This window comes from Lynx rufus, unplaced genomic scaffold, assembly GCF_022079265.1.
Source record: "Lynx rufus isolate CCGP_SWC_20201006 ecotype Redwood Valley unplaced genomic scaffold, mLynRuf1.p SCAF_22, whole genome shotgun sequence".
Lineage (NCBI taxonomy): Eukaryota > Metazoa > Chordata > Mammalia > Carnivora > Felidae > Lynx > Lynx rufus.
The window spans coordinates 5318304-5342884 of NW_025814837.1; the positions used below are offsets into that span (position 1 = coordinate 5318304).

The 24581-nt window shown below is 38.3% G+C and overlaps 1 protein-coding gene across 2 annotated transcripts in view; it reads right to left on the reverse strand.

Annotated features, from left to right (window-relative positions):
* Positions 1-252: 252 nt before the first annotated feature.
* Positions 253-24581, reverse strand: part of KIAA1328 (KIAA1328 ortholog) — a 342210-nt gene continuing 317881 nt past the window's right edge. For both annotated transcript variants that reach the window (XM_047086945.1, XM_047086944.1), the window contains one exon: positions 253-1605. In XM_047086945.1, coding sequence (XP_046942901.1) covers positions 1395-1605 — 211 coding nt within the window. In that variant the 3' untranslated portion in view covers positions 253-1394. The remainder of the gene's footprint in view (positions 1606-24581) is intronic.

Here is a 24581-nt window from a genome sequence, read left to right on the forward strand (position 1 = left end):
GCAGTCGGTTAAGCGTCCGACTTCAGCCAGGTCACGATCTCGCGGTCCGTGAGTTCGAGCCCCGCGTCAGGCTCTGGGCTGATGGCTCAGAGCCTGGAGGCTGTTTCCGATTCTGTGTCTCCCTCTCTCTCTGCCCCTCCCCCGTTCATGCTCTGTCTCTCTCTGTCCCAAAAATAAATAAACGTTGAAAAAAAAAAATTAAAAAAAAAAAAATAAACTCACTGGCTCTACCGGGCTCATCATGCTGCCGATCAGCATGAGTGCCCACCAGAGCCCATTGTAAGCTGAAGGACCCATCTCAAGAGCTCTGCTGAATAGGAGAACAGAGAGAAAACGAGGCCTCAAGTGTACTTCTTCCACAGGCCTTCTCGGGTCAAATGGAGGCCCAGTGGGAAAGATGGAGAGACTCTGCCTGGGGTGGTGAAGGAGAATCTGGCAAGTAGAGATGGTTCTTTGAGGTCATGAGACAGTGGGACAGTGATCCTGAGCAGAGCACATAAAAGGCCTGGTCACCAGGGCCTTTGGTCCTCATTAGGTAGGAGGGAGGCCCGGGGAGAGCCTATCAGCCTGTGGTAGCTGATGCCCCTCTCTAGCTCTGCCATCTTCCCCAGATACAGCCATGGGCAGTTCCGAAGAGTGAAGAATATAGACACTTGGGCCAATAAGACGTACTGAGATATTGCTCTTATTTATCCTGGGAAATGGGTGGACGGCAGGAAAAGCACTTTAGGCCTGTGCCTCCATTTTGTTTCCTGAGGGTAGTCACTCTGCTGTGTGATTTAATGCTGGTTTCCAAGGGTTGGGTGGGTCCCTCCCCCTAGCCCATTGTGCCCCTTGGTTGAGGGATGGGCAGCTGCTGGGCTGATGACTACTGATACTGGCTCACAATTAGTCCCCAGGGTTGCTTGTGAGCATAGGCACAGGAGCGCCAACTTTGGGATTCAATGGCTACGCGTACAAAGAGGCAGGCAGTGAGGGAACAGAGGTAAAGGAGAGGTAAAGGGTCTTTCTGAAACTGCTTATGTTACAAAGGGGCTACTTTGAAATCAGAGGGATCTTTCAGTGAAAACATTTTCCTTGTATACGAAAGAAAGCCAACCTTTTCCAATAAAGTATTGAGAAGGAAACACTCTTGAAATCAGGCCGAATATGACAAGGCTTGGCCTAGAAAAGATCCTACCCTCCACCCCCATAACCCCTTAATGTGTTACCTACTGATTGGTCTGACCAAAACCACTCCGGGTTCGTAGAACGATTTCTGTGTTCAATACACAACAGGATGCTAGTATGGGAGAGACACGGTTACTTTGCTATCAAATAATTTAACACCCTAGATCAGTACATAAAGAAGCCCACACATTTCTGATGGAAATTTTGTAGCATGTGTTTCAATGTCAAATGAAAAAGATATCTTCCAGAATTTGATTCTCCTCCAGGTCTTCAGGGGTCCTGCCTGCCCCCACCTTGTTCCAGATTGATTTTCGAGGACTAAATCGGCAAGTACTGTGATTCCAGGCCCCAGCTTCTCTGGAGGGATGGGGCTGAGGTTTGGGAGCAGACTTTGGACTCAGAGATTGAACCAAATCCAACAGAGAGGTCTCATACCTGCAACACACACACAACCCAGACAGAAAATGATCAGACTGATGGAACATTAGAATCCAAGAAGCCTACAGAGTTGGGCTGCCTGGGGTGAGAATCGGATCACCGCTCACATCATTTCCAAGAGGGCCTTCTAGGGGAACTTTAGAGAAGGGAAACAGCAGAAGGCTCCTGCTGTCTGTCTGTAAGCTCTTCTCTTTTGCTGATCGTTAACATTCTTTTCTAACCTGTGAAGGGAGACTGTGGAGTGGGCAAAGGAATTTGACAATAGTAATGACAGACATAGTAACATTTATTGCAAGCTTACTAAGTGTCAGGCACTGTTCTTAACGCTTTATATATATTCAACCTTCACTTAACCCTCTAAACAACCCAGTGAAGTAGGTATTATACTAGTCTGATCTCCACTATATACACAAGGAAACTGAGGCTCAGGAAGTAACTCATCCAACATGAAGCCATTATATGACCAAGTCAGGATTTGGACCCAGGTAGTTTGTCTCCAGTGCTCACATCCTGAGGCTCAGGAAGTAACTCATCCAGCATGAAGCCATTATATGACCAAGTCAGGATTTGGACCCAGGTAGTTTGTCTCCAGTGCTCACATCCTGAGGCTCAGGAAGTAACTCATCCAACATGAAGCCATTATATGACCAAGTCAGGATTTGGACCCAGGTAGTTTGTCTCCAGTGCTCACATCCAGGACACTAAAGCTGCCTCTCCAAGTCTTTGCAGCCAGCCAGACCTGGTTTAGATCTCTGCTCTACCATTTGCAGGCTGTATGATCTTGGGAAAGTTCTTCAACCTCTCAGTTCAGTTTCTCATGCATAAAAGGCTAACAGAACTGCTGTTACAATTAAATTAATCGGTTGGTACAAAATAACATAATAAGTACTCAGTAAATACTAGTTCCCTTCCTGCTATCTTACTCCCACTCTCTCTAGAACCTTGGGAAAAGACACTCTCATGTGAATCTATAAAGAGCCCCCTCCAAAGAAAGGCTGCCTTGGTGTCTAGCATTTTCATCAGAAAGGGTAAGTTTAGGGGCACCTGGATGATTCAGTCGGTTAAGTGTCTGACTCTCGATTTTGGCTCAGGTCTTGATCTCATGGTACATGAGATTGAGCCCCGCATCAGGCTCTATGCCGACAGCTAGGAACCTGCTTGGGATTCTCTTTTCCTCTCTCTCTGCCCCTCTCCTGCTCATGTGCGCACGCTCTCTCTCTCTAAATAAAAATAAAACAAAACAAAACAAAACAAAGGTAAGCTTAGGGCAGCATAGAGGCAGAGAAACTAGTGGTGGCCAATAATATGTATCCTCATCCACGGCCTATTTGTATGTATGTCCAGTATGGAACGTCAAAGGCATAAATGTATCTGCCTCCACATTCATTCATATGAGGGGCAAGTAATTTCTACAGATACGTCATGAAGCCTCAAGCAGGGCATGTGTGACCTGTGCATCTGCACAGGGCCCTGGACTTGGCTTAATGCTCTTCTGTTGTGGTCTTGAAACTCTTGATTTTATCTTTGACCTTGTGTTTTTGAAGTCTGATGAGACCAGGGAGCAGGTGTGTTAGCAGAGGAGATGTGCTGGGTATGCATATGTGGGTTTGGACCCACAGGCACAGTGGGCAATGGGCAGTGCCTATGCCAAACAGCTGGCCTGCCTTCCTGGTGTGCACATTCATACCAGAAGCAGCCTGGGGCACTGCAGGGAGCCAGGGGTGTGGCTGGGCTAGGACCTGGGCCCAGATTGGTTACGGTTATGGTGAAGGCAAGCAGCGGCAGCAGCGGTGAGAGGCTGGCTTGCCTGTCTTTTCCCAGATCCTGTCCCCAAGGCGAAACATTAGCTCTCTGGCCTGAGCGCAGAGATGGGAATGGTGGTGTTTAGGCAATAACACGTTAGTAAATTATTATAAAATAAAAGTATATACATGGACATTGCAATAAAGCATATCGAAGAAATATCAGAATTCTTTGAGGAGTTTAGAATCTGGTCTTAAAAACTGCTGCATCATTGCAAAGCAAATATCCACAGGTTCAGAAATAGCAATTAAATGTTAAAGACTGTCGCATCTGATGGAAAAGAACACTATTTTCACATGCAGCTTCAAATGAACTAGTGAGGAAGACAGTTTTAAAATTAATTTTCCTACATCATGAAAGATACAGCAATAGAAAGCAAAAGTAGGAGTTTAGAATTATATACAAATCATTAAGTGACTTTTGGTTTCTTGTATGACCTCTACAAGTTATAGGAAAAGCCAGGGAAAAACAACACAGTACAAACTTATACTTAAAATTAGATTTTCTGACACACATAAAGCTAATGTGTATAAAGAAACGAATCTTTTTAGAAAAATTGCTCTGTGTCATCAGCTCAAGAGATACTGAAGTTTATATTTTTAAATCATTTATCAGAAATCTATCCCAGTTTTGTCAGAGCCTTTAATATATCCCTAACACTTCCAGTGTCAGTAGTATCAGCAGAAATATTCTTCTCAAAATTAAAAATTGCCAGAAATTATGTGCGCTATTTCATTTGCCGAGAGTGACTGATTTGCTTTTAATTGTATCATTTAAAATAAACTTGCTAAATGAATCAATTTTGATGATCTAATAAATGAATTTAAAGAAAAGCCAGCCAGAAAAATCTTAGGATCAGTCAAGTTATCACATTAACAAAGTATTATTATTTGTTATATAAAATTATGACCACAAAAATATACATTTTTTTGCTATCTGCAAGTGTATGTTATTACTCACGAATCACCATTACTGGTTATGCTTTATAAGTTTCTTCTGAAAAGAAAAAGCTTTGCATTTTAGGACCTTTAACTGCACATTTTCATCCTACTTTTTGAACAACGGACCCCACATTTTCACTTTGCGTTGGTTTCATAAGTTATGTAGCTCGCCCTGCCCTCAAGTCCCAGGCAAAATCAGATTATATTTCATGCATGGAAATGTCATCATTTTCTATGATATGAAAAACTGTAAACTGAAATTCCTTTTAGCAGATTTTTTTTTTTTTGCAGTTTTTATTCTCACAGCATTAAGACACTGTTTCAATACAATTATATCTGTCATTCAACACAGTGGTTTCTGTGTTCAACCAAAACATCTTAAAGTGTAAGCCAATGAGTTGGGTACTGCTTCCAAGAAAGTTTATCATAAAGACAGATCTACTTCATGCTCAAGGCACGGGCTTTGTTTGAATCTTCCTTGGAGACACCTGGCAATGGTAACATTCATCTCTTTATACGGACTGCCAAGACTTTTTTTAAAAGTTAGAAACAATGGAAAGCTGTACTTTTCTATACAATTTCATGCTTAAAACAGCTAGGGAGAGATACTCTGAATGAGGAAATAAACCAGCTACTTTCTCCATTAAAAAATTAGAGCCAAAATAATTGGGAATCAGAAAGTGTGTCAGAAATCAATCTTTCAGAGAAACAAGCTGAAACAGAGAGTAATGATAGGGATTTGTGTTTAAAGACTGATTTAATAGGTACCAACTTATTTAACCATTGGAAAAAAAGTTGTGGGCTTCAAATTCCTTCATAGTACTCTTATCCACATATAATAGAGTAAAAAAAAATCTCTAGAACATGGAAAGAGTGACCCACAAAACCATAGAAAGTTAGATCTGATGTGTTAGGATAAGTTAGGTTATGCACCAGGACAAATTAGCCTCAAAACTCCAATGGCTTAACATGACTCAAATCTATTTTATGCTTATGCCATATGCTTAAAGGAGGTCCAGGCAGAGAGTGGGTTCACTATCTTCTGGCTGCACCACCTGGAACACGGAAGCTTCCCTATTGTCTTGGCAGGCAGGGAAGCTGAAGAATTGTATATAGGTTGCTATAGCCGGGAAATGGCAAACACTTATCCTTATATATGATTGGCCAGAACTAGTCATGTGGCTCCAGAAGGGGAGGGGAACTGGATATTGGCAAACACTAATAATGCTTAGTCATGGAGGACTGGGTCTTAGGCATCATTTGGAATAATTCTCTTATTTTACTGATGAGGAAACTGAGGTCCAGAGAGCTATATGTGAACTGATTAGGGTCACACAGCAAGTGAGTGGCAGAGCCAAAGGGTTTTTAATCCAGGCAACTTGACTTCCTAGACTTGTGTTCTTTAGTCTCTCTGCCAAGATAAAGAAGATGTATAACTAAAGGAAAAGTGAAGAAAATGGTTGCTGTTTCCAATTACATTTTATTTGAAAAGTATAGTATGATTAGTTGTAACTCAGTGTGAACATATCCACATTTCTAATCAACTGGGCTATCTTTTTGCCAATAATTTAATTTACCCTAAAGTATAAATGCTTATCTTCATGGTTCTGCTGTTATCATATAGACTCCGTTTCTCTAGAAGCCATACTTAATCACGGATTACACTGTGGCAGAGAAATCAGAAAGGCTGTGGTAGACAAGGGCCTCGGATTTCAGTGGCACCTCATAGCTAATTTCATTCAACAAGTGTTTTTAACAGTACTTTTTCCATCAGGAAAGACCGCATAATTTGCAGATTAAAAAGCAACAAATTAATAAAGATCGTTTTAGGGGCACCTGGGTGGCGCAGTCGGTTAAGCGTCCGACTTCAGCCAGGTCACGATCTCGCGGTCCGTGAGTTCGAGCCCCGCGTCGGGCTCTGGGCTGATGGCTCAGAGCCTGGAGCCTGCTTCCGATTCTGTGTCTCCCTCTCTCTCTGCCCCTCCCCCGTTCATGCTCTGTCTCTCTCTGTCCCAAAAATAAATAAACGTTGAAAAAAAAATTAAAAAAAAAAAAAATAAAGATCGTTTTAAATACCACAGCTTGAGAAATCACTCAATTTTATACCAGAATTATATAGCAGTAAAGCAAAATACAAAATGAATTCCTATAGCATTTTACACTAAATACAGCAAAGAGCACTGTTTAGTTATCAAACTGTGTTCTGTGAGCAGTGTGTCTTAAGTGTGCTGAGGTGACATATGACAGGAGATTAAAAAGTTGATTAGTTTGGCCTGGCCCTGATGGGAGTTTGGTATGCAGTTAATTTAAACGGATAAGTAACTAATTCACATCCATAAAATACCATCCCTCGAAAAACTCAGACTCTATTTTTAGCCATAGGCATCGACTATGTGGGCCTTTCTTGCCTCTGTACCTCACCGAGTTGGTAGTCAGGAGTTACCCTGGCACACAGGCTGACTTAACTAGCTTCCTTATGGAGAGGCGATAAGGTGAGAAGGCTTATTTGGTTTATTCTGCCACTCCCATCCAGGAAGCAATTTGAACTTGGCTGTACTGGCATTAATTGCGTCCCTCTAGAACTCTCGTTCCAGTGTTGGCTGCCTCCTGACCTAGCAGGATACTGAGACAAAGCCCAGGGGAGGATGCAGCCTCTGGAGCTTTTCCCTCGCATTACTGGTTTTCATCTTTTGTGATTTCAGACCTTTCCTGATTACTCTCCTCTTCTCTTGCCTTTTAAATGATGGCATGTCCCAGGGCTCAATCCTTAGTTGTCATATCTTAGGTAGTTCCACTCATTCGTATGACTTTTAATATCCATATGTCAACAACTCCTAAATGTATAGCTCCAATATGAAGCTTGTTCTCGAGTCCCAGACTCACATGCCCAACCGCTGCCTGATTGGCATGTCAAATTATCCTAAACAGAATTCATTTTTTTTCTTTAAATCCTGGTCCTCTCCATCAATCCAGCTACCTCTGGGCCTGAGCATGTGCTGTATCCCCCGCTTAGGATGCTCTGCTGTCCGATCTCGCTTGCCCACTCTATTCATTAATGTCACGTCTTCAAAGAGCCCTTCCCTAAACGCTCTATCTGAAATAGCCATCATACCATGGTCACTTTATCTCATTATGGTGTTTTATTTTCTTTATATCACTCAATACTACCTAAAATACATGATTTATTGTTTATCTCTTTCACCAGTCATGGGCTCTGTGAGGGTAGGGTCATTATTGTGTTAACTGATATTATCTCCAGTGTCAAGAATGGTATCTGACACAAGGTAGGTAGGTGTTAAATATTGTTGGAAAAAAAGAAAATGAATGGGCCAGTGGCTTAAATTTTAAATCTTAGTGCCTTCCTCCATAGGCATTTTTTTGACAGCTAGTCTTTTAAAAAATCACCATATATTTCAAACATTCTCAAAAGTATTACCCACCCACATACTCTTCTTCTCATCTTACAAAAAAGGTTACTACACATATGGTTTGTGTAAACTACTTTTTCATTTGGTATACTGGAACATTTTTTTCCATACTAATTTTTTTACAACATTATTTTTAACGAAGAGCACTTCGGTTAGTTGCAAGGTTTTTTGAGATGAAATCAACTAATGTTTCCTATTCCTTCTCTCAATTGATCAATGCCCAAAGGTATTCCCCACTCTAATCCATCATAGGTTAGCAAACTACTGCTACCTTTATTATATTCTGTATTTTCTCTCTTTATTCCCACCCCTTCCTATGGCCTTCAACACTTCTGGAGCTTTTGCTTCATGATATACTTGGCTATATTTGGTACTCTTCTTAGAGAACCTCCTTCAACTTTTATTTTAACTGAAACCTGGCTCTCTTGCTGAGGTCAATGCTTTCCCTCCATTCTTCTCAGTGGGCATTGTTTACACTCAACATACCCTATGTATTTCATGGTCAAAGGGCAGTACTGGAATCATCACTGCTTCCATTATTGTTTTTTGATCACTATTCCCCCAGTACATTAAGTTCCTATTGCTCTGAGTATCCTGTCATCTGCTCTACCACTCTCAACCTTTCTTCATCTATATCATCTATTTACCCACTCAATCTCAGCCACTGAAGATGTTAACGCTTGGATCAGTCTTTTCTTTCAATTCACCTCTTACCATCATTCCTGCTAATGTCAACATCACATGGATGACATTGGACCAACACTCTGACTTCTTGGTTCTTTGATATCTCAGGTCAAAGACTCTCTCAGCAAGCCCAACTCTTCATATCCTGTAACTTGCCATCAACTAACATGGCATCTTTTCTGAATTCAGTAATTCAAACATCCCACTACTTCCTGATGCCCACATCTTAACCACAAGCTTACTTTTTCAACTACTTCCACTGTCTCTGCCCATTGATCTCATCAGACCATTAATTCAAACAATTTTTGTTCTAAGAATGAAGATTAAAGTGGTGAACAAGATCACTAGAATTCTCTGTCCTGGTGGGACCATTAACAGCATACTTTCTTCCCAGCCCTTTATCCCTTATTCAACTTCAATTTCATGGTCCGGCATTCCAATCACTTATTTAACAATGCTCTTAATAATGTGTCCACTGTCTTTCTGTCCTCTCCCCTAAACCTGGCAAAAGCACAACAGTGCATGAATGTCTGCCTTTTCTATGAGTTAATAGCTGGGCAACTTAGTGTAAATAAAACAATGTTCAGAGAAACAAGCAAAGAGCAGATCCAATATAAATTCATAGTCACTAATCTTATGTAGGTGCTAAACATTTTCTGACAAAGCTACTGTATTTCTCTCATCAGTTGTTTTGTTCTCATTTCCCCCTTTCTCACTAGTTTCTTAAACAGATGGCCTCGCTTCCCATTTCAGAGAAAACAGAGGTCATTAAAGAGAAATTGTCTTTACTCTATCAAGTTTACAAGTCTTTCAGCACTCATCATTTCTTCCTTTCACACTGAAGGAAGTGATCCTTCTTTTAGATAAGACTAACCACTCCATTTATGTTTCTTAGGAACGTTTTTGTATTGACTATCCACTCTAGAACCTTCAATCTTTTCCTGCTTACTGGTTAATCAAGAGTGCTTAAGAAGATCTCTCCTTTCATAACCAAACCATTTCTCAATTTATTACAATCTGGCTTTCATCTTCTACCACACCGCTGAAATTGAAATTGCCAAATTCATCAAAGACCTCCGTATTGTTAAATCAAATGGAATTTTTGTAGCTCTTATTTTACATAATGTCTTTGCAGCATTCAATGTGGCTGATAGCTTCTTTATAAACTTTAAACTGTTTTATTGAAATAAAAAATACATGCAGAAGTTACACGTATTTAAAGCATATAGCTCAGTGGTTTTTAGTTTATTAAGAAATAGGCAACTATTATAATTTAATTTGAAAACATTTTCATTGTCCCTGCCAAAGAAACCCTATACCTATTAGCAGTCACTTTCTATTTCTACCCCCTCTCCCAGCCCTAGACAACCACTATCTATTTCCATAAATTTACCTGGACATTTCATATAAATAAAACCATACAATATATGGCCTTTTGTGACTGTCTTTTTCATTTAGCATATGTTTTCAAGGTTCAGTCATGTTGTACCATGTATTACTACTTCATTCCTCTTTGTTGCCAAATAATATTCCACAGTATGGATATACCACATTTTGTTTATCCATGCATCACATGATAGACATTGGGTTGTTTCCACCTTGTGGCTAGTGTGAATAGTGCCTCATTGTACAGTCATGTGCAAATTTTAGCAGGGACATATGTTTTCATTTGTCTTAGGTAGATAAATAGGAGTGGGATTGCAAACTCTACATTTAACCTTTTTGGAAAGCAGTATGGCAGTTCTTTAAAAGGTTAAATGTAGAGTTTGCAATCCCACTCCTATCAGTATGTGGAGGTCTTTTTTTCTGGGATTATAAAGCTTCTTCAGAGAAGAATCTTCCAATATTCTACATGGGAAGGATGTGTGGTATACTTCTGGGGCAGGGAGGGAGCCAACTTTCCCATTTGTAGACTTTGAATCTATCCTATTTTCAGCCCTTTCTGCCATCTCACCTTCCAAAGTATGACATTCCTTAATGTCTCTTCTCTGTTGAATCTCTCCATAGTTAATCTCCAGTCTTCTCTTTGGGACTAATATTCCATATATGGATGGTACTGTGGCAGAGGTACTGGGTTTTTAAATTATTACTTCAAATGTCCATTCCATAATATTTTTAGTCCCACCTCAAATCACTATTTTCCATTGTGCACATTGCTTCTAATTGCCAAACCTTTCCAAAGTTCTGACATCAATCTCTTTTTGTGTGAATACCTTTGTCAGTGCTTTCTATGTGGTAGCTTCTTCTATTCTATTTAGTAAGTTATTAATCCTCCATTCATTTTCCATTTTCCAAAAGTGTACATAAATCTCTGATATATTGATGACTTCTCTATTGCACTTATTTTTGTGACTTTATACCTTTAAAAACATTTACTTACTGTCATCTTATTGGTATCTCAAGAAATAGAAAAGATAAATATTATTTTGCAATTAATTAGCTAGGAAATACATTTTCAGAGAGGTTACATAAATTTCTTTTAGGTTTATTATCAGGAATTCCCTAATATTTTTTAAAATAGCTAATGCTGGGGCACCTGGGTGGCTCAGTTGGTTGAGCACCCACTTCTTGGTTTAGGCTCAGGTCAGGATCTCATGGTTTGTGGGTCTGACCCTTGTGTCAGGCTCTGCACTGACAGCATGGAGCCTGCTTGGGATTCTCTGTCTCCCTCTCTTTCTACCCCTTCTCCACTCATGTGTCCATGTGCACATGCTCTCTCTCTCTCTCTCTTTCACTCTCAAAATAAATAAATAAACTTAAAAAATTATAAATATGCTGGTATGGAGATTTATAGTAATTAAGTTTTGTACATTATTGAACTCTCTCAATTTCCTTAGGTTATTGTTTCAGTTGATTTCCTATGGGTTTTACTGGTGAGCAATTATATTGAATATAAATAATGACAGGGTTTACGAGTTTTCTATTATTTGCATTATTTATTCTTATATTATTGTACTGGCTAACACTTTTAGGGAAATGCTACAACTATAGGGTTTTTTTTAAAGACTTTTAAAAATGTTTATTTATTTATGAGAGAGTGAGTGCAAGTGGGGGAAGGGCAGAGAGAGTGGGAGACAGAGAATCCCAAGCAGGCTCCATGCTGTTAGCACAGAGCCAGATGCAGGGCTCAAAATCATGAACTGTGAGATCATGACCTAAGCCGCAGCCAAGAGTTGGATACTTAACTGACTGAGTCACCCAAGGGCCCCTAAAACTGTTGGTTTTGTAGGCACCTTTGTATAATGCTGATCTAACAGGAATTATCTATTGTTTCACAATTAAGTATCTGCCATCCAGATATTCTTTATTATGTTAGGTATTTCCTCTTTTGGCTTACTAAATTCAAGAATGAAAAATTAATTTTACTTAGTAACTTTTCAGTATATATTGAGGTGATAATAAACTTTTTCTTCTTTGATATATTGTTAAGCAATATTCTGGTTTTGGCTTCCAAAATAGAAACCACATTCTAGTTCCTAGAATATATTCTACTTGGTTATATAGTATTATTCTTTACATGTACTATTAAATTAGATTCATCACAATTATTTTAGGGTTTAAAAAATCTCTATTTATAGAGAACATTTGTTTATAGTCTTCCTTTAAAATATTTTTTCAATGTTTATTTTAGAGAGAGAGAGAGAGAGAGAGAGAGAGAGAGAGACAAAGCGTGAGGGGGGAGGGGCAGAGAGAGAGGGAGATACAGAATCCCTGAAGCAGGCTCCAGGCTCTGAGCTGTCAGCACAGAGCCCAATGCAGGGCTTGAGCTCAATAAATACAAGATCACGACCTGAGCCGAAGCCAGAAGTGTAAATGACTGGCCCACCCAGGCACCCGTGTTTATAGTCTTTCTTATGGTTCTTTATATCCCTATATATTATCCTTACCTGGATGGAAGAAAAGTAATGGTACCATTTCAAGAAAGAATGGCTTTATAAAGAAAGTAGAAGGATAACCAATTACCATACTGGGCCTGGAGTCCTCACATAGGTCTTCTCAGGAATCCTAAACAGCTTTTCTCAAAAGTCCTTTAATTGCTAAAGCAAACCTAGGCTGCCATTCAGATTTCTAAAGCACTTACAGAAGATATGACGTATTTTATAAGTGCTTCGCAATCACTTGTCGAACATCAGCAAAAAGGCTAGTTAGAATAACAGGGTGGTCTTGAACCTGCCTAGGAAACTACAGATCTTATAGAAGAACTACTCATATTGATAGAGAGAAATTCAGATGTGTGCAGACATTGGATTGAGGGTACTACTCAGAACCTGTGTCTTGCTCTCCAATCAACAGAGGTGCTATCATAACAGGACTTTATTAACTCTAATTTAACATATTTCTTCTTAAGGTGCTAATAAGCTGTAGAATGAATACTATACCAAGTCAGTGTACCTTGAAAGGAGCTTAAAGAATTTACCAGAAAGTCAATGAGTGTATGGAGGCAATAAAGAACAATTTTAATATAACACATTAAAAGACACAGCTAACAGAGTATTACTCATGTTATAATTTATATTTTTCTGTAATCTTTACTTTTTCATCTAAGGCTCAGTTTCTTTTTTTAAAAAAATTTTGAAATGTTTATTTCTTTTTTGAGAGAGAGACAAAGAGCAAGCAGGGGAAGGGCAGAGAGAGAGAGGGAGACCCAGAATCTGAAACAGGATCCAGGCTCTGAGCTTAAGACTCAGTTTCTTATATGAGAAGGAAAAGGAACTAGAACAGCCACAACAATTATGAAGAAGAAAATAAAGTTGGAAAGCTCACATAACATGGTTTTAAGACTTACTGTAAAGCTATATTAATCAAACAATGTGGTGTCAATAAAGAATAGATAGACACAGATCAATAGAAAAAATAAGAGTCCAGAAATATACCAACACAAATATTAGCAATTGAGGTTTTTACAGATGTGTTAAGCCAATTCAGTAGAGAAATATAATCTTTTCAACAAATAATGTTGCAATAATTGGACACCCATATGAAGAAAGAGGAGGAGGAGGAGGAGAATAGGAGGAAGTGGAGAAAAAGAGGAGGAAGAGGAAAAGAAGAACAGGAGGAGGAGGTGAAGGAGGAAGGGGGAGAGGAGGAAGAAGGAGAAGGAGAAGGAGGAGAGGAAAGAGAAGAAGAAGGAGAGGAAAGAGAGGAAGAAGGAGAGGAAGGAGAGGAGTGGAAGAAGAGGAAGGAGAAGAGGAAGAAGAGGAAGGAGAGGAAGGAGAGGAAGGAGAAGAGGAAGAAGAAAAGGGGGAGAGGAAGGAGAGAAAGAAGGAGAAGGAGGAGAAGGAGAAGAAGGAGGAGAAGGAGAAGAAGGAGGAGAAGGAGAGGAAGGAGAAGGAGAAGAAAGAGAAGAAGCAGAATTATTTCAGTATAAACCTCATACTTTATACAAAAATTAACTTTACATTCACTAGATAGGTCACATTTGGGGCTGTAACACACACCTTAACAAACTGAAAAGAATATAAATCATACTGATTGAAAAGAATAGAATGTCTACTCTTACCTCATAGTGGAATTAAGTTACAAATCAAAAATGGAAAGATACTTGGGAAATCCCAAAGTACATGGAGATTGAACAACATTACTTCTAAATAATATATGAAGCAAGGAATAAATCTAAAGATAAACTAAAAAATATTTTTAACTAAAGAAAAATGAAAATACAACTTAAGAAAGTTTGTGAGATACAGCAAAAGTAGTGCTTAGAGGGAAATTTATAGCAATAAATGCATATATCAGAAAAAAAGAAGTGTAAAACCAGTCACCTGAGTATCCACCTTATGAAACTAGAAGAAAGCAGATTAAATCTACAGTAAGAAGAAAATAAACAAGAAGAGCAGAAACCAATGTAATGAAAATAAGAAATCAATAGAGAATCAATGAAACCAAAAGCTAGTTCTTTGAAAAGATCAATAATAAAATTGATAAGCTTTTAGCCAGGCTAACTAAGAAAAAAAAACCAGAGAGATATGACAGATATTACTAATATCAGAAATAAAAGAGGAGATGTCACCAAAGAGCCCATGAACATTGAAAGGATAATTGAAAAATACTATGAACAGCTATTGCCACAAATGTGATAACGCAGATGAAATGAACCAACTCCTTGAAAGACACAATGGCCAAAAATCCCACAAGAAGAAATAGATAATCTGAATAGGCCTATATCTACTTAAGAAATTGAATTGATAATTAATAATGTTACAAAACAGAAAGCTCAAGGCCCAGAGGGGTTCACTGGTGAATTCCACCAACATTTAAGGAATAAATTAGACCAATTCTCTATAATCTCTTTCAGAAGATGGAACGAGAGGGAATTATTCCTAACACATTTTATGAGGCCAGCATTACCCTAACACCAAAACCAGACAAAGAAACTACAAGAAAACTACAGACCAATATCTTTCATAAACATAGATGCAAAAATCCTCAACCAATTGGTATTTATCCCAGATATGCAAGGTTGATTCAACATTAGAAAAATCAATTAATGTAACTATCACATCCACAGGCTGAAAAAGAAAAACACATGATCATATCAATAACCCATTAATGATAAAAATTCTCAGTAAACTAGGAATAAAGGGAACTTCTTCAACTGATAAAGAATATCTACAAAAAACCCAAAGCTACCATCATGCTATACTTAATAAGTTGAGAAACTTGCAGGTATGACACATGGATATTTTCTCACCACTTCATACTGACAAACCTAGCTACTGTAATAAGACAGAAAGAGGAAATAAAAGGTGGGAATAAGGAAATAAAACTGTTTTTGTTCACCGATGACATCACTGTCTATATAGAGAATCCAAAAGAATCAACAAAAACTCCTGGAACTCATAAGTGATTACAGCCAAGGTTACAGGATACAAGGTTCATATACAAAAGTCAATCACTATATACTGTAATGAACGAGTACAATTTGAAATAAAAAAATACAATACTATTTATGCCAGCATCCCTCTAAGTGAAATACTTCATTATAAATATAACAAAAATATATACAAGATCTACATGAGGAAAACTACAAAACTCTGATGAACAAAATCAAAGAACTAAGTAAATAGAGAGATATTCCACATTCATGGATAGGAAGACTCAATATTGTCAAGATGTCAGTTCTTTGCAGATGATCTATAGATTCAATGCAATCAATCCAATGAAAATCCCAGCATGTTATTTTGTGGATACTGACAAACTGATTCTAAAGCTTATATGGAGAGAAAAAAGATCAAGAATAACCAACACAATATTGAAGAATAAAGTTGGAGAGGACTGACACTACCTAACTTTAAGACTTACTATAAAGCTACAGTACTCAAGGCAGTGTGGTATTGGTAAAATAACAGACAGATAAATCAATGGAACAAAATAGAAAGCCCTGAATTAGACCCACATTAAGTAAAATCAACTGATCTTTTGACAAAAGAAAAAAGGCAATATACTGGAGCAAAGACAGCCTTTTTAACAAATGTTCAAACATCGTCTGGGACAAATGGACATCCATATTTAAGAAAATAATTCTGGACACAGACCTTTCAACTTTCATACAAATTAACTGAAAATGGGCTATAGACTTGGTATGCCTGTGTGGCTCAGTTGGTTAAGCATCTGACTTCAGCTCAGGTCATGATCTCATGGTTTGTGGGTTCAAGCCCTAGGTTGGGCCCCGCACTGACAATGTGGAGCCTGCTTGGGATTCTCTTTCTCTCCCTATCTCTCTGCCCCTCTTCCATTCACACTTTCTTTCTCTCAAAAATAAATAAATAAATCTTTAAAAATTAAAAAGAATAAAATAATAAAAATGGGCCACAGACCTAAAGGTAAAATACAAAACTAGAAAATCCCTGAAGATAAACAGGAGAAAAGCCAGAGAACGTTGAGTATGGTGATTACTTATTAGATACAACACCAAAGGCACTATCCATAAAAGTAATAATTGATATGATGAACTTCATTAAAATCAAAAACTTCAGCTTTGCAAAAGAAAATGTCAAGAGAATGAGAAGGCAAGCCACAGACTGGGAGAAAATATTTGCAAAGGACACATCTGATAAGGACTCTTATCCAAAATACATAAAGTACACTTAAAACCCAATAATAAAGGGGAATCTGGGTGGCTCAGTTGGTTAAGTGTCTGACTTCAGCTCAGGTCATGATCCTGCAGAGCCCCGCATCGGGCTCTGTGCTGACAGCCTGGAGCCTGAAGGCTGCTTCGAGTTCTGTGTCTCCTCTCTCTCTGCCCCTTCCTCACTCATGCTGTCTCTCCCTCTCTCTCAAAAATAATAAATAAATAAAAATTAAAAAAAAAACCCAATAATAAAAAAACCAAACAACCCAGGTAAAAAATGGACCAAAGACCATATCAGATACCTTACTAGTGTGAAGAAATACAGATGGAAAATAAGCATATGAAAAGATGCTCCACATTTTATGTCGTCAGGGAAATGCAAACTAAAACAATAATAAGATACCACAACACACTTAACAGAATGGCCAAAATCTGGAACACTGAAAACACTAAATGCTGGTGAGATATGGAGCATAGGAGCTTTCATACATTGCTAGGGGGAAGGCAAAATGGTATCACTTTGGAGAACAGTTTGGCAATTTCTTACAAGACTAAGCACATTCTTACCATATGATCCAGTAATTGTGCTCCTTGATATTTACCCAAAAGAGTTAAGAACATTTCTATACAAAAACCTGTACATGGATACTTATAGCTCCTTTATTCATAATAGCCAAAACTTGACAGCAACCAAGATGTCTTTCAGTAGGTGAATGGATAAGTGAACTGTGGTACATAAAGACAATGGAATATTATTCAGCACTAAAAAAAAAAATCAAGCCATGAAATACATGGAGGGAACTTACATACATATTACTAAGATAAAGAAGCCAAGCTGGAAAGGCTACATACTGTATGATTCCAACCATATGACATTCTGGAAAAGGCAAAACTATGGAGACAAAAAAAAGATCACTGGTGCTGGGGGCTAGCAGAGGGGCAGTGCAAACACTCTGTATGACAATGTAATTGGTGGATATGTGTCATTATAAATCTGTCAAAACTTATAGAATGTAAAACATCATGAGTATACCATGTAAACTATGGACTTTGGCTGATTATGATGTGTCAATGTAGATTCATCAATTGTAATAAAATGTACCTCTCTGGTGGGGTGTGTTGATAATGAGGAAGCCTATGCATCTGTGAAGGTAGGGGATATAAGAAAAATTTCTGTATCTTCCTCTTAATTTTACTATGAACCTAGAACTGCTCTAAAAAAAAGTCTTTAAAAAAATCTAACTCTATAGCCATACTTATATCAGACAAACTAGACTTTAAATTAAAGGCTGTAACAAGAGATGAAGAAGGCTTTACATAATAATTACAGGGTCTATCCATCAGGAAGAGCTAACAATTATAAATGTCTATGCGCCGAATACGGGAGCCCCCAAATATATAAAACAATTAATCACAAACGTAAGCAACCTTATTGATAAGAATGTAGTAATTGCAGGGGACTTTAATTCTCCACTTACAACACTGGATAGATCATCTAGACACAGGATCAATAAAGAAACAAAGGCCTTGAATGATACACTGGATCAGATGGACTTGACAGATATATTTAGAACTCTGCATCCCAAAGCAACAGAATATACTTTCTTCTCGAGTGCACATGGAACCTTCTCCAAGATAGATCACATATGGGGTCATAAAACAGCCCTTCATAAGTATATAAGAATTGAGATCATACCATGCATAGTTTCAGACCACAATGCGATGAAGCTTGAAATCAAACACAAGAAAAAGTCTGGAAAACCTCCAAAAGCATGGAGGTTAAAGAACACCCTACTAAAGAACAAATGGGTCAACCAGGCAATTAGAGAAGAAATTAAAAAATATACGGAAACAAATGAAAATGAAAATACAACAATCCAAACACTTTGGGATGCAGCGAAGGCAGTCCTGAGAGGAAAATACACTGCAATCCAGGCCTATCTCAAGACACAAGAAAAATCCCAAATAAAAAATCTAAGAGCACACCTAAAGGAAATAGAAGCAGAACAGCAAAGACACCCCAAACCCAGCAGAAGAAGAGAAATAATGAAGATCAGAGCAGAAATAAACAATATAGAATTGAAAAAAACTGTAGAGCAGATCAATGAAACCAAGAGTTGGTTTTTTGAAAAAATAAACAAAATTGACAAACCTTTAGCCAGGCTTCTCAAAAAGAAAAGGGAGATGACCCAAATAGATAAAATCATGAATGAAAATGGAATTTTTACAACCAATCCCTCAGAAATACAAGCAATTATCAGGGAATACTATGAAAAATTATATGCCAACAAACTGGACAACCCGGAAGAAATGGACAAATTCCTAAACACTCACACACTTCCAAAACTCAAACAGGAAGAAATAGAAAGCTTGAACAGACCCATAACCAGCGAAGAAATTGAATCAGTTATCAAAAATCTCCCAACAAATAAAGAGCCCAGGACCAGATGGCTTCCCAGGGGAATTCTACCAGACATTTAAAGCACAGATAATACCTATCCTTCTCAAGCTATTCCAAAAAATAGAAAGGGAAGGAAAACTTCCAGACTCATTTTATGAAGCCAGCATTACTTTAATTCCTAAACCAGACAGAGACCCAGTAAAAAAAGAGAACTACAGGCCAATATCCCTGATGAATATGTATGCAAAAATTCTCAATAAGATACTAGCAAATCGAATTCAACAGCATATAAAAAGAATTATTCACCATGATCAAGTGGGATTCATTCCTGGGATACAGGGCTGGTTCAACATTCACAAATCAATCAATGTGATACATCACATTAATAAAAGAAAAGATAAGAACCATATGATCCTGTCAATCGATGCAGAAAAAGCATTTGACAAAATTCAGCATCATTTCTTTTTTTTTTTTTAATTTTTTTTCAACGTTTTTTTATTTATTTTTGGGACAGAGAGAGACAGAGCATGAACGGGGGAGGGGCAGAGAGAGAGGGAGACACAGAATCGGAAACAGGCTCCAGGCTCCGAGCCATCAGCCCAGAGCCTGACGCGGGGCTCGAACTCACGGACCGCGAGATCGTGACCTGGCTGAAGTCGGACGCTTAACCGACTGAGCCACCCAGGTGCCCCAAAGCATCATTTCTTAATAAAAACCCTCGAGAAAGTCAGGATAGAAGGAACATACTTTTTTTTTTTTTTAATTTTTTTTTCAACGTTTATTTATTTTTGGGACAGAGAGAGACAGAGCATGAACGGGGGAGGGGCAGAGAGAGAGGGAGACACAGAATCGGAAACAGGTTCCAGGCTCTGAGCCTTCAGCCCAGAGCCCGACGCGGGGCTCGAACTCACGGACCGCGAGATCGTGACCTGGCTGAAGTCGGACGCTTAACCGACTGTGCCACCCAGGCGCCCGAGAAGGAACATACTTAAGGGGTGCCTGGGTGGCTCAGTCGGTTGAGCGTCCGACTTCGGCTCAGGTCACGATCTTGCGGTCCGTGAGTTCGAGCCCCGCGTCAGGCTCTGGGCTGATGGCCCAGAGCCTGGAGCCTGCTTCGATTCTGTGTCTCCCTCTCTCTCTGCCCCTCCCCCATTCATGCTCTGTCTCTCTCTGTCTCAAAAATAAATAAATGTTAAAAAAAAAAAGAAGGAACATACTTAAACATCATAAAAGCCATTTATGAAAAGCCCACAGCTAATATCATCCTCAATGGGGAAAAACTGAGAGCTTTCTCCCCGAGATCAGGAACACAACAGGGATGTCCACTCTCACCGCTGTTGTTTAACATAGTGTTGGAAGTGCTAGCATCAGCAATCAGACAACAAAAGGAAATCAAAGCATCAAAATTGGCAAAGATGAAGCTAAGCTTTCACTTTTTGCAGATGACATTATATTATACATGGAAAATCCGATAGACTCCACCAAAAGTCTGCTAGAACTGATACATGAATTCAGCAAAGTCGCAGGATACAAAATCAATGTACAGAAATCAGGTGCATTCTTATACACTAACAACGAAGCAACAGAAAGACAAATAAAGAAACTGATCCCATTCACAATTGCACCAAGAAGCATAAAATACCTAGGAATAAACCTAACCAAAGATGTAAAAGATTTGTATGCTGAAAACTATAGAAAGCTTATGAAGGAAATTGAAGAAGATATAAAGAAATGGAAAAACATTCCGTGCTCATGGGTTGGAAGAATAAATATTGTCAAAATGTCAATACTACCCAAAGCTATCTACACATTCAATGCAATCCCAATCAAAATTGCACCAGCATTCTTCTCAAACCTAGAACAAGCAATCCTAAAATTCATATGGAATCACAAAAGGCCCCAAATACCCAAAGTAATTTTGAAGAAGAAGACCAAAGCCGGAGGCATCACAATCCCAGACTTTAGCCTCTAGTACAAAGCTGTAATCATCAAGACAGCATGGTATTGGCACAAAAACAGACACATAGACAAATGGAATAGAATAGAAACCCCAGAACTAGACCCACAAAAGTATGGCCAACTAATCTTTGACAAAGCAGGAAAGGACATCCAATGGAAAAAAGACAGTCTCTATAACAAATGGTGCCGGGAAAACTGGACAGCAACATGCAGAAGGATGAAACTAGACCACTTTCTTACACCATTCACAAAAACAAACTCAAAATGGATAAAGGACCTGAATGTGAGACAGGAAACCATCAAAACCCTAGAGGAGAAAGCAGGGAGAAACCTCTCTGAACTCAGCCGCAGCAATTTCTTACTTGACACATCCCCAAAGGCAAGGGAATTAAAAGCAAAAATGAACTACTGGGACCTTAGGAAGATAAAAAGCTTCTGCACAGCAAAGGAAACAACCAACAAAACTAAAAGGCAACCAATGGAATAGGAAAAGATATTTGCAAATGACATATCAGACAAAGGGCCAGTATCCAAAATCTATAAAGAGCTCACCAAACTCCACACCCGAAAAACAAATAACCCAGTGAAGAAATGGGCAGAAAACACGAATAGACACTTCTCTAAAGAAGACATCCGGATGGCCAACAGGCACATGAAAAGATGCTCAACGTCGCTCCTCATCAGGGAAATACAAATCAAAACCACACTCAGATATCACCTCACGCCAGTCAGAGTGGCCAAAATGAACAAATCAGGAGACTATAGATGCTGGAGAGGATGTGGAGAAACGGCAACCCTCTTGCACTGTTGTTGGGAATGCAAATTGGTGCAGCTGCTCTGGAAAACAGTGTGGAGGTTCCTCAAAAAATTAAAAATAGACCTACCCTATGACCCAGCAGTAGCACTGCTAGGAATTTACCCAAGGGATACAGGAGTACTGATGCATAGGGGCACGTGTAGTCGAATGTTTATAGCAGCACTCTCAACAATAGCTAAATTATGGAAAGAGCCTAAATGTCCATCAACTGACGAATGGATAAAGAAATTGTGGTTTATATACACAATGGAATACTACGTGGCAATGAGAAAGAATGAAATATGGCCTTTTGTAGCAATGTGGATGGAACTGGAGAGTGTTATGCTAAGTGAAATAAGTCATACAGAGAAGGACAGATTCCACATGTTTTCACTCCTATGTTCTTCCTGAGAAACTTAACAGAAGATCGTGGGGGAGGGGAAGGAAAAAAAATGGTTAGAGAGGGAGGGAGCCAAAACATAAGAGACTGCTAAAAACTGAGAACAAACTGAGGGTTTATGGGAGGTGGGAGGGAGGGGTGGGTGGGTGATGGGTATTGAGGAGGGCACCTGTTGGGATGAGCACTGGGTGTTGTATGGAAACCAATTTGACAATAAATTTCATATTAAAAAAATCTAACTCTAAATGGATCATAGACTAAGTGTGAAACATCAACTGTAAAACTTTTAGAAGAAAATGTAGGAAAAAACAACTGTGGCTTGGAGTTAGGCAAAGAATTTTTAGATATGATATCAAGAGCCCAATGAATAAAATAAAAAATTGATTAATTAGACTTCCTCAAAATTAAAAACATTTATCTGTGAAAGACATTTTAAGAGAATGAAAAGACAAGTTCTACACTAGAAGAGAATATTTTCAAAATCACATGTCTAACAAAGGACTTCTATCCAGCATACGTAAAGAAGTCTCAAAATGATACGAGATGGAAATCTGGATGGACACAAAGTGGAGTTCATAACATATGTATGAGTTAAATGTACGATAATAACAGCATCAGGGCAGGGAAGGGGAAAGTAGAAGTATACTGTTGTATGGGATTTATACCATATATGAAGTGCATTAATATTAAATGTAGACTGTTGTAATTATTTGGAACTACTATAAATGGCACTTTTATTAATTTTGGGTTCTAATTGTTTATTGTTAGTGTACAGAAGTAGTAATAAATTTTGTGTTTTGCCTTTTATCCTACAACCCTTATAAACTCATTTAGTTCTAGGAACTTTCTGCAGACTCCATGAGATTTTTTTATGTAGACAATCATTTTGCCTGTCAATAGGGACAGTTTTATTTACCCTTTTCCAATCCTTCATTTGTTGAGTTTTAACTTTTCTCTTAGATAAGCTCTGCTAGTGATGAATTCAATTTTCCTTCATTGGAGAATGTGTTCACTTCACCTTAATTCCTCAAAGATATTTTCATTGGATATGCAGTTCTGCGTTGACAGTTCCTTTCCATCAGCATTTAAAAAATATTGTGGCCTTTCCTTCTATGTCCTTGGTTTCTGATAAGAGATGCATATTCATTAGAATTGTTGTTCCCCTACATAATATACATCAAATTTCTGTGGCAACTTCCAGTATTTTTTTCTAGCTGCTAGTTTTCAGAAGTCTAATTGTGATGTGTTTGGAAGAGGATTTCTTAAGTGTTTCTCTTGCTTGGGATTTGCTGAGCTTATTCTTAAGTCTTCTTGTGTCTTTTACCAAATGTGAGAAATTTTCTTCTAATGTTTTTCTACTTTATGTTCTTTCTCCCCTTTCGGGTGTTCTCATGAGGCTCTGTTTACATTTTTCAATCTTTTTTTTCTTTCCATTGTCCAGACTGAATAAATTCTACTGATTTATCCACAAGCCTACTGACTTTCCTTTCATCTTTTATCCTGTTATTGAGCCCATCCAGTGGATTTAAAAGTTTCAGTTACTGTATTTCACTCTTTCAGTGCTAAAATATGCATTTGGTTCTTCATATCTTCTATTTCAATGCTGAGACATTTATCTTTCTATTTGAAGAGAGTTTCCCCTTCCTTCATGAAACACAGTTATATGCTCTAAAGTTGATTAACCCAACATCTGTGTCATCTCTGGTTTGGCATCTATTGACTGTCTTTTTTCTTGTGGGTTGAGATTTTCAACGTTCTTCATATGCTAAGTAATTCTGGACTGTATCCAGGACATTTTGAATGCTATGAGACTCCGGGTTTTATTTAAATTCTAAAGAGATTTTCAATTTTGTTTTGTTCTGTTGTAGCAAGCATTCAACCAGGATTAGTTCAGCACATAGTCCCAACCTGGTTTTTGTGAAGTGTTGTTATAATGTCAGTCAAGTTTCCAAAGTATTTGCAGTGCTATTTGGATCAGTACCACATGTACACTACCCAGTAGACAGAGTAGGGCCTGGGCAATGGTCAATCCTACAGTACAAAGCCTGTGGTCTGCTATCAAGGGAAGGGGTCAGAAAAGTTCTTCTGTAAAGGGCCATATTTTAGGCTTTGTTGGCCAAGAGGCAACATCCATGAGAAGGTACTTTTACATAGCAAGGAAGAAAATAAATTCTACAATGCTTATTATTGACAAAATTTTAAGTGGAATAGTAATTGAGTAAACTTTTTTTAAAAATTCAGGTCTACTGATAAGAAGAATGGAATTCTTTTTGGGCAGATGCTGGAAAGATAATTTCACTTAATTAGGGTTCAAAGTTAATATTCTCTATCATCTAAATTGAAAATATTCATCTTGTAATGCTGATCTATAATGAATTTTAAAAATATATTTCATCTATAAAAATGTATTTTTACACAGACAGGTATTGTTAAAGAGTGATAATAATCCATAAGCATGTGAGTTTAATTGAGAATATATACAATTCTATT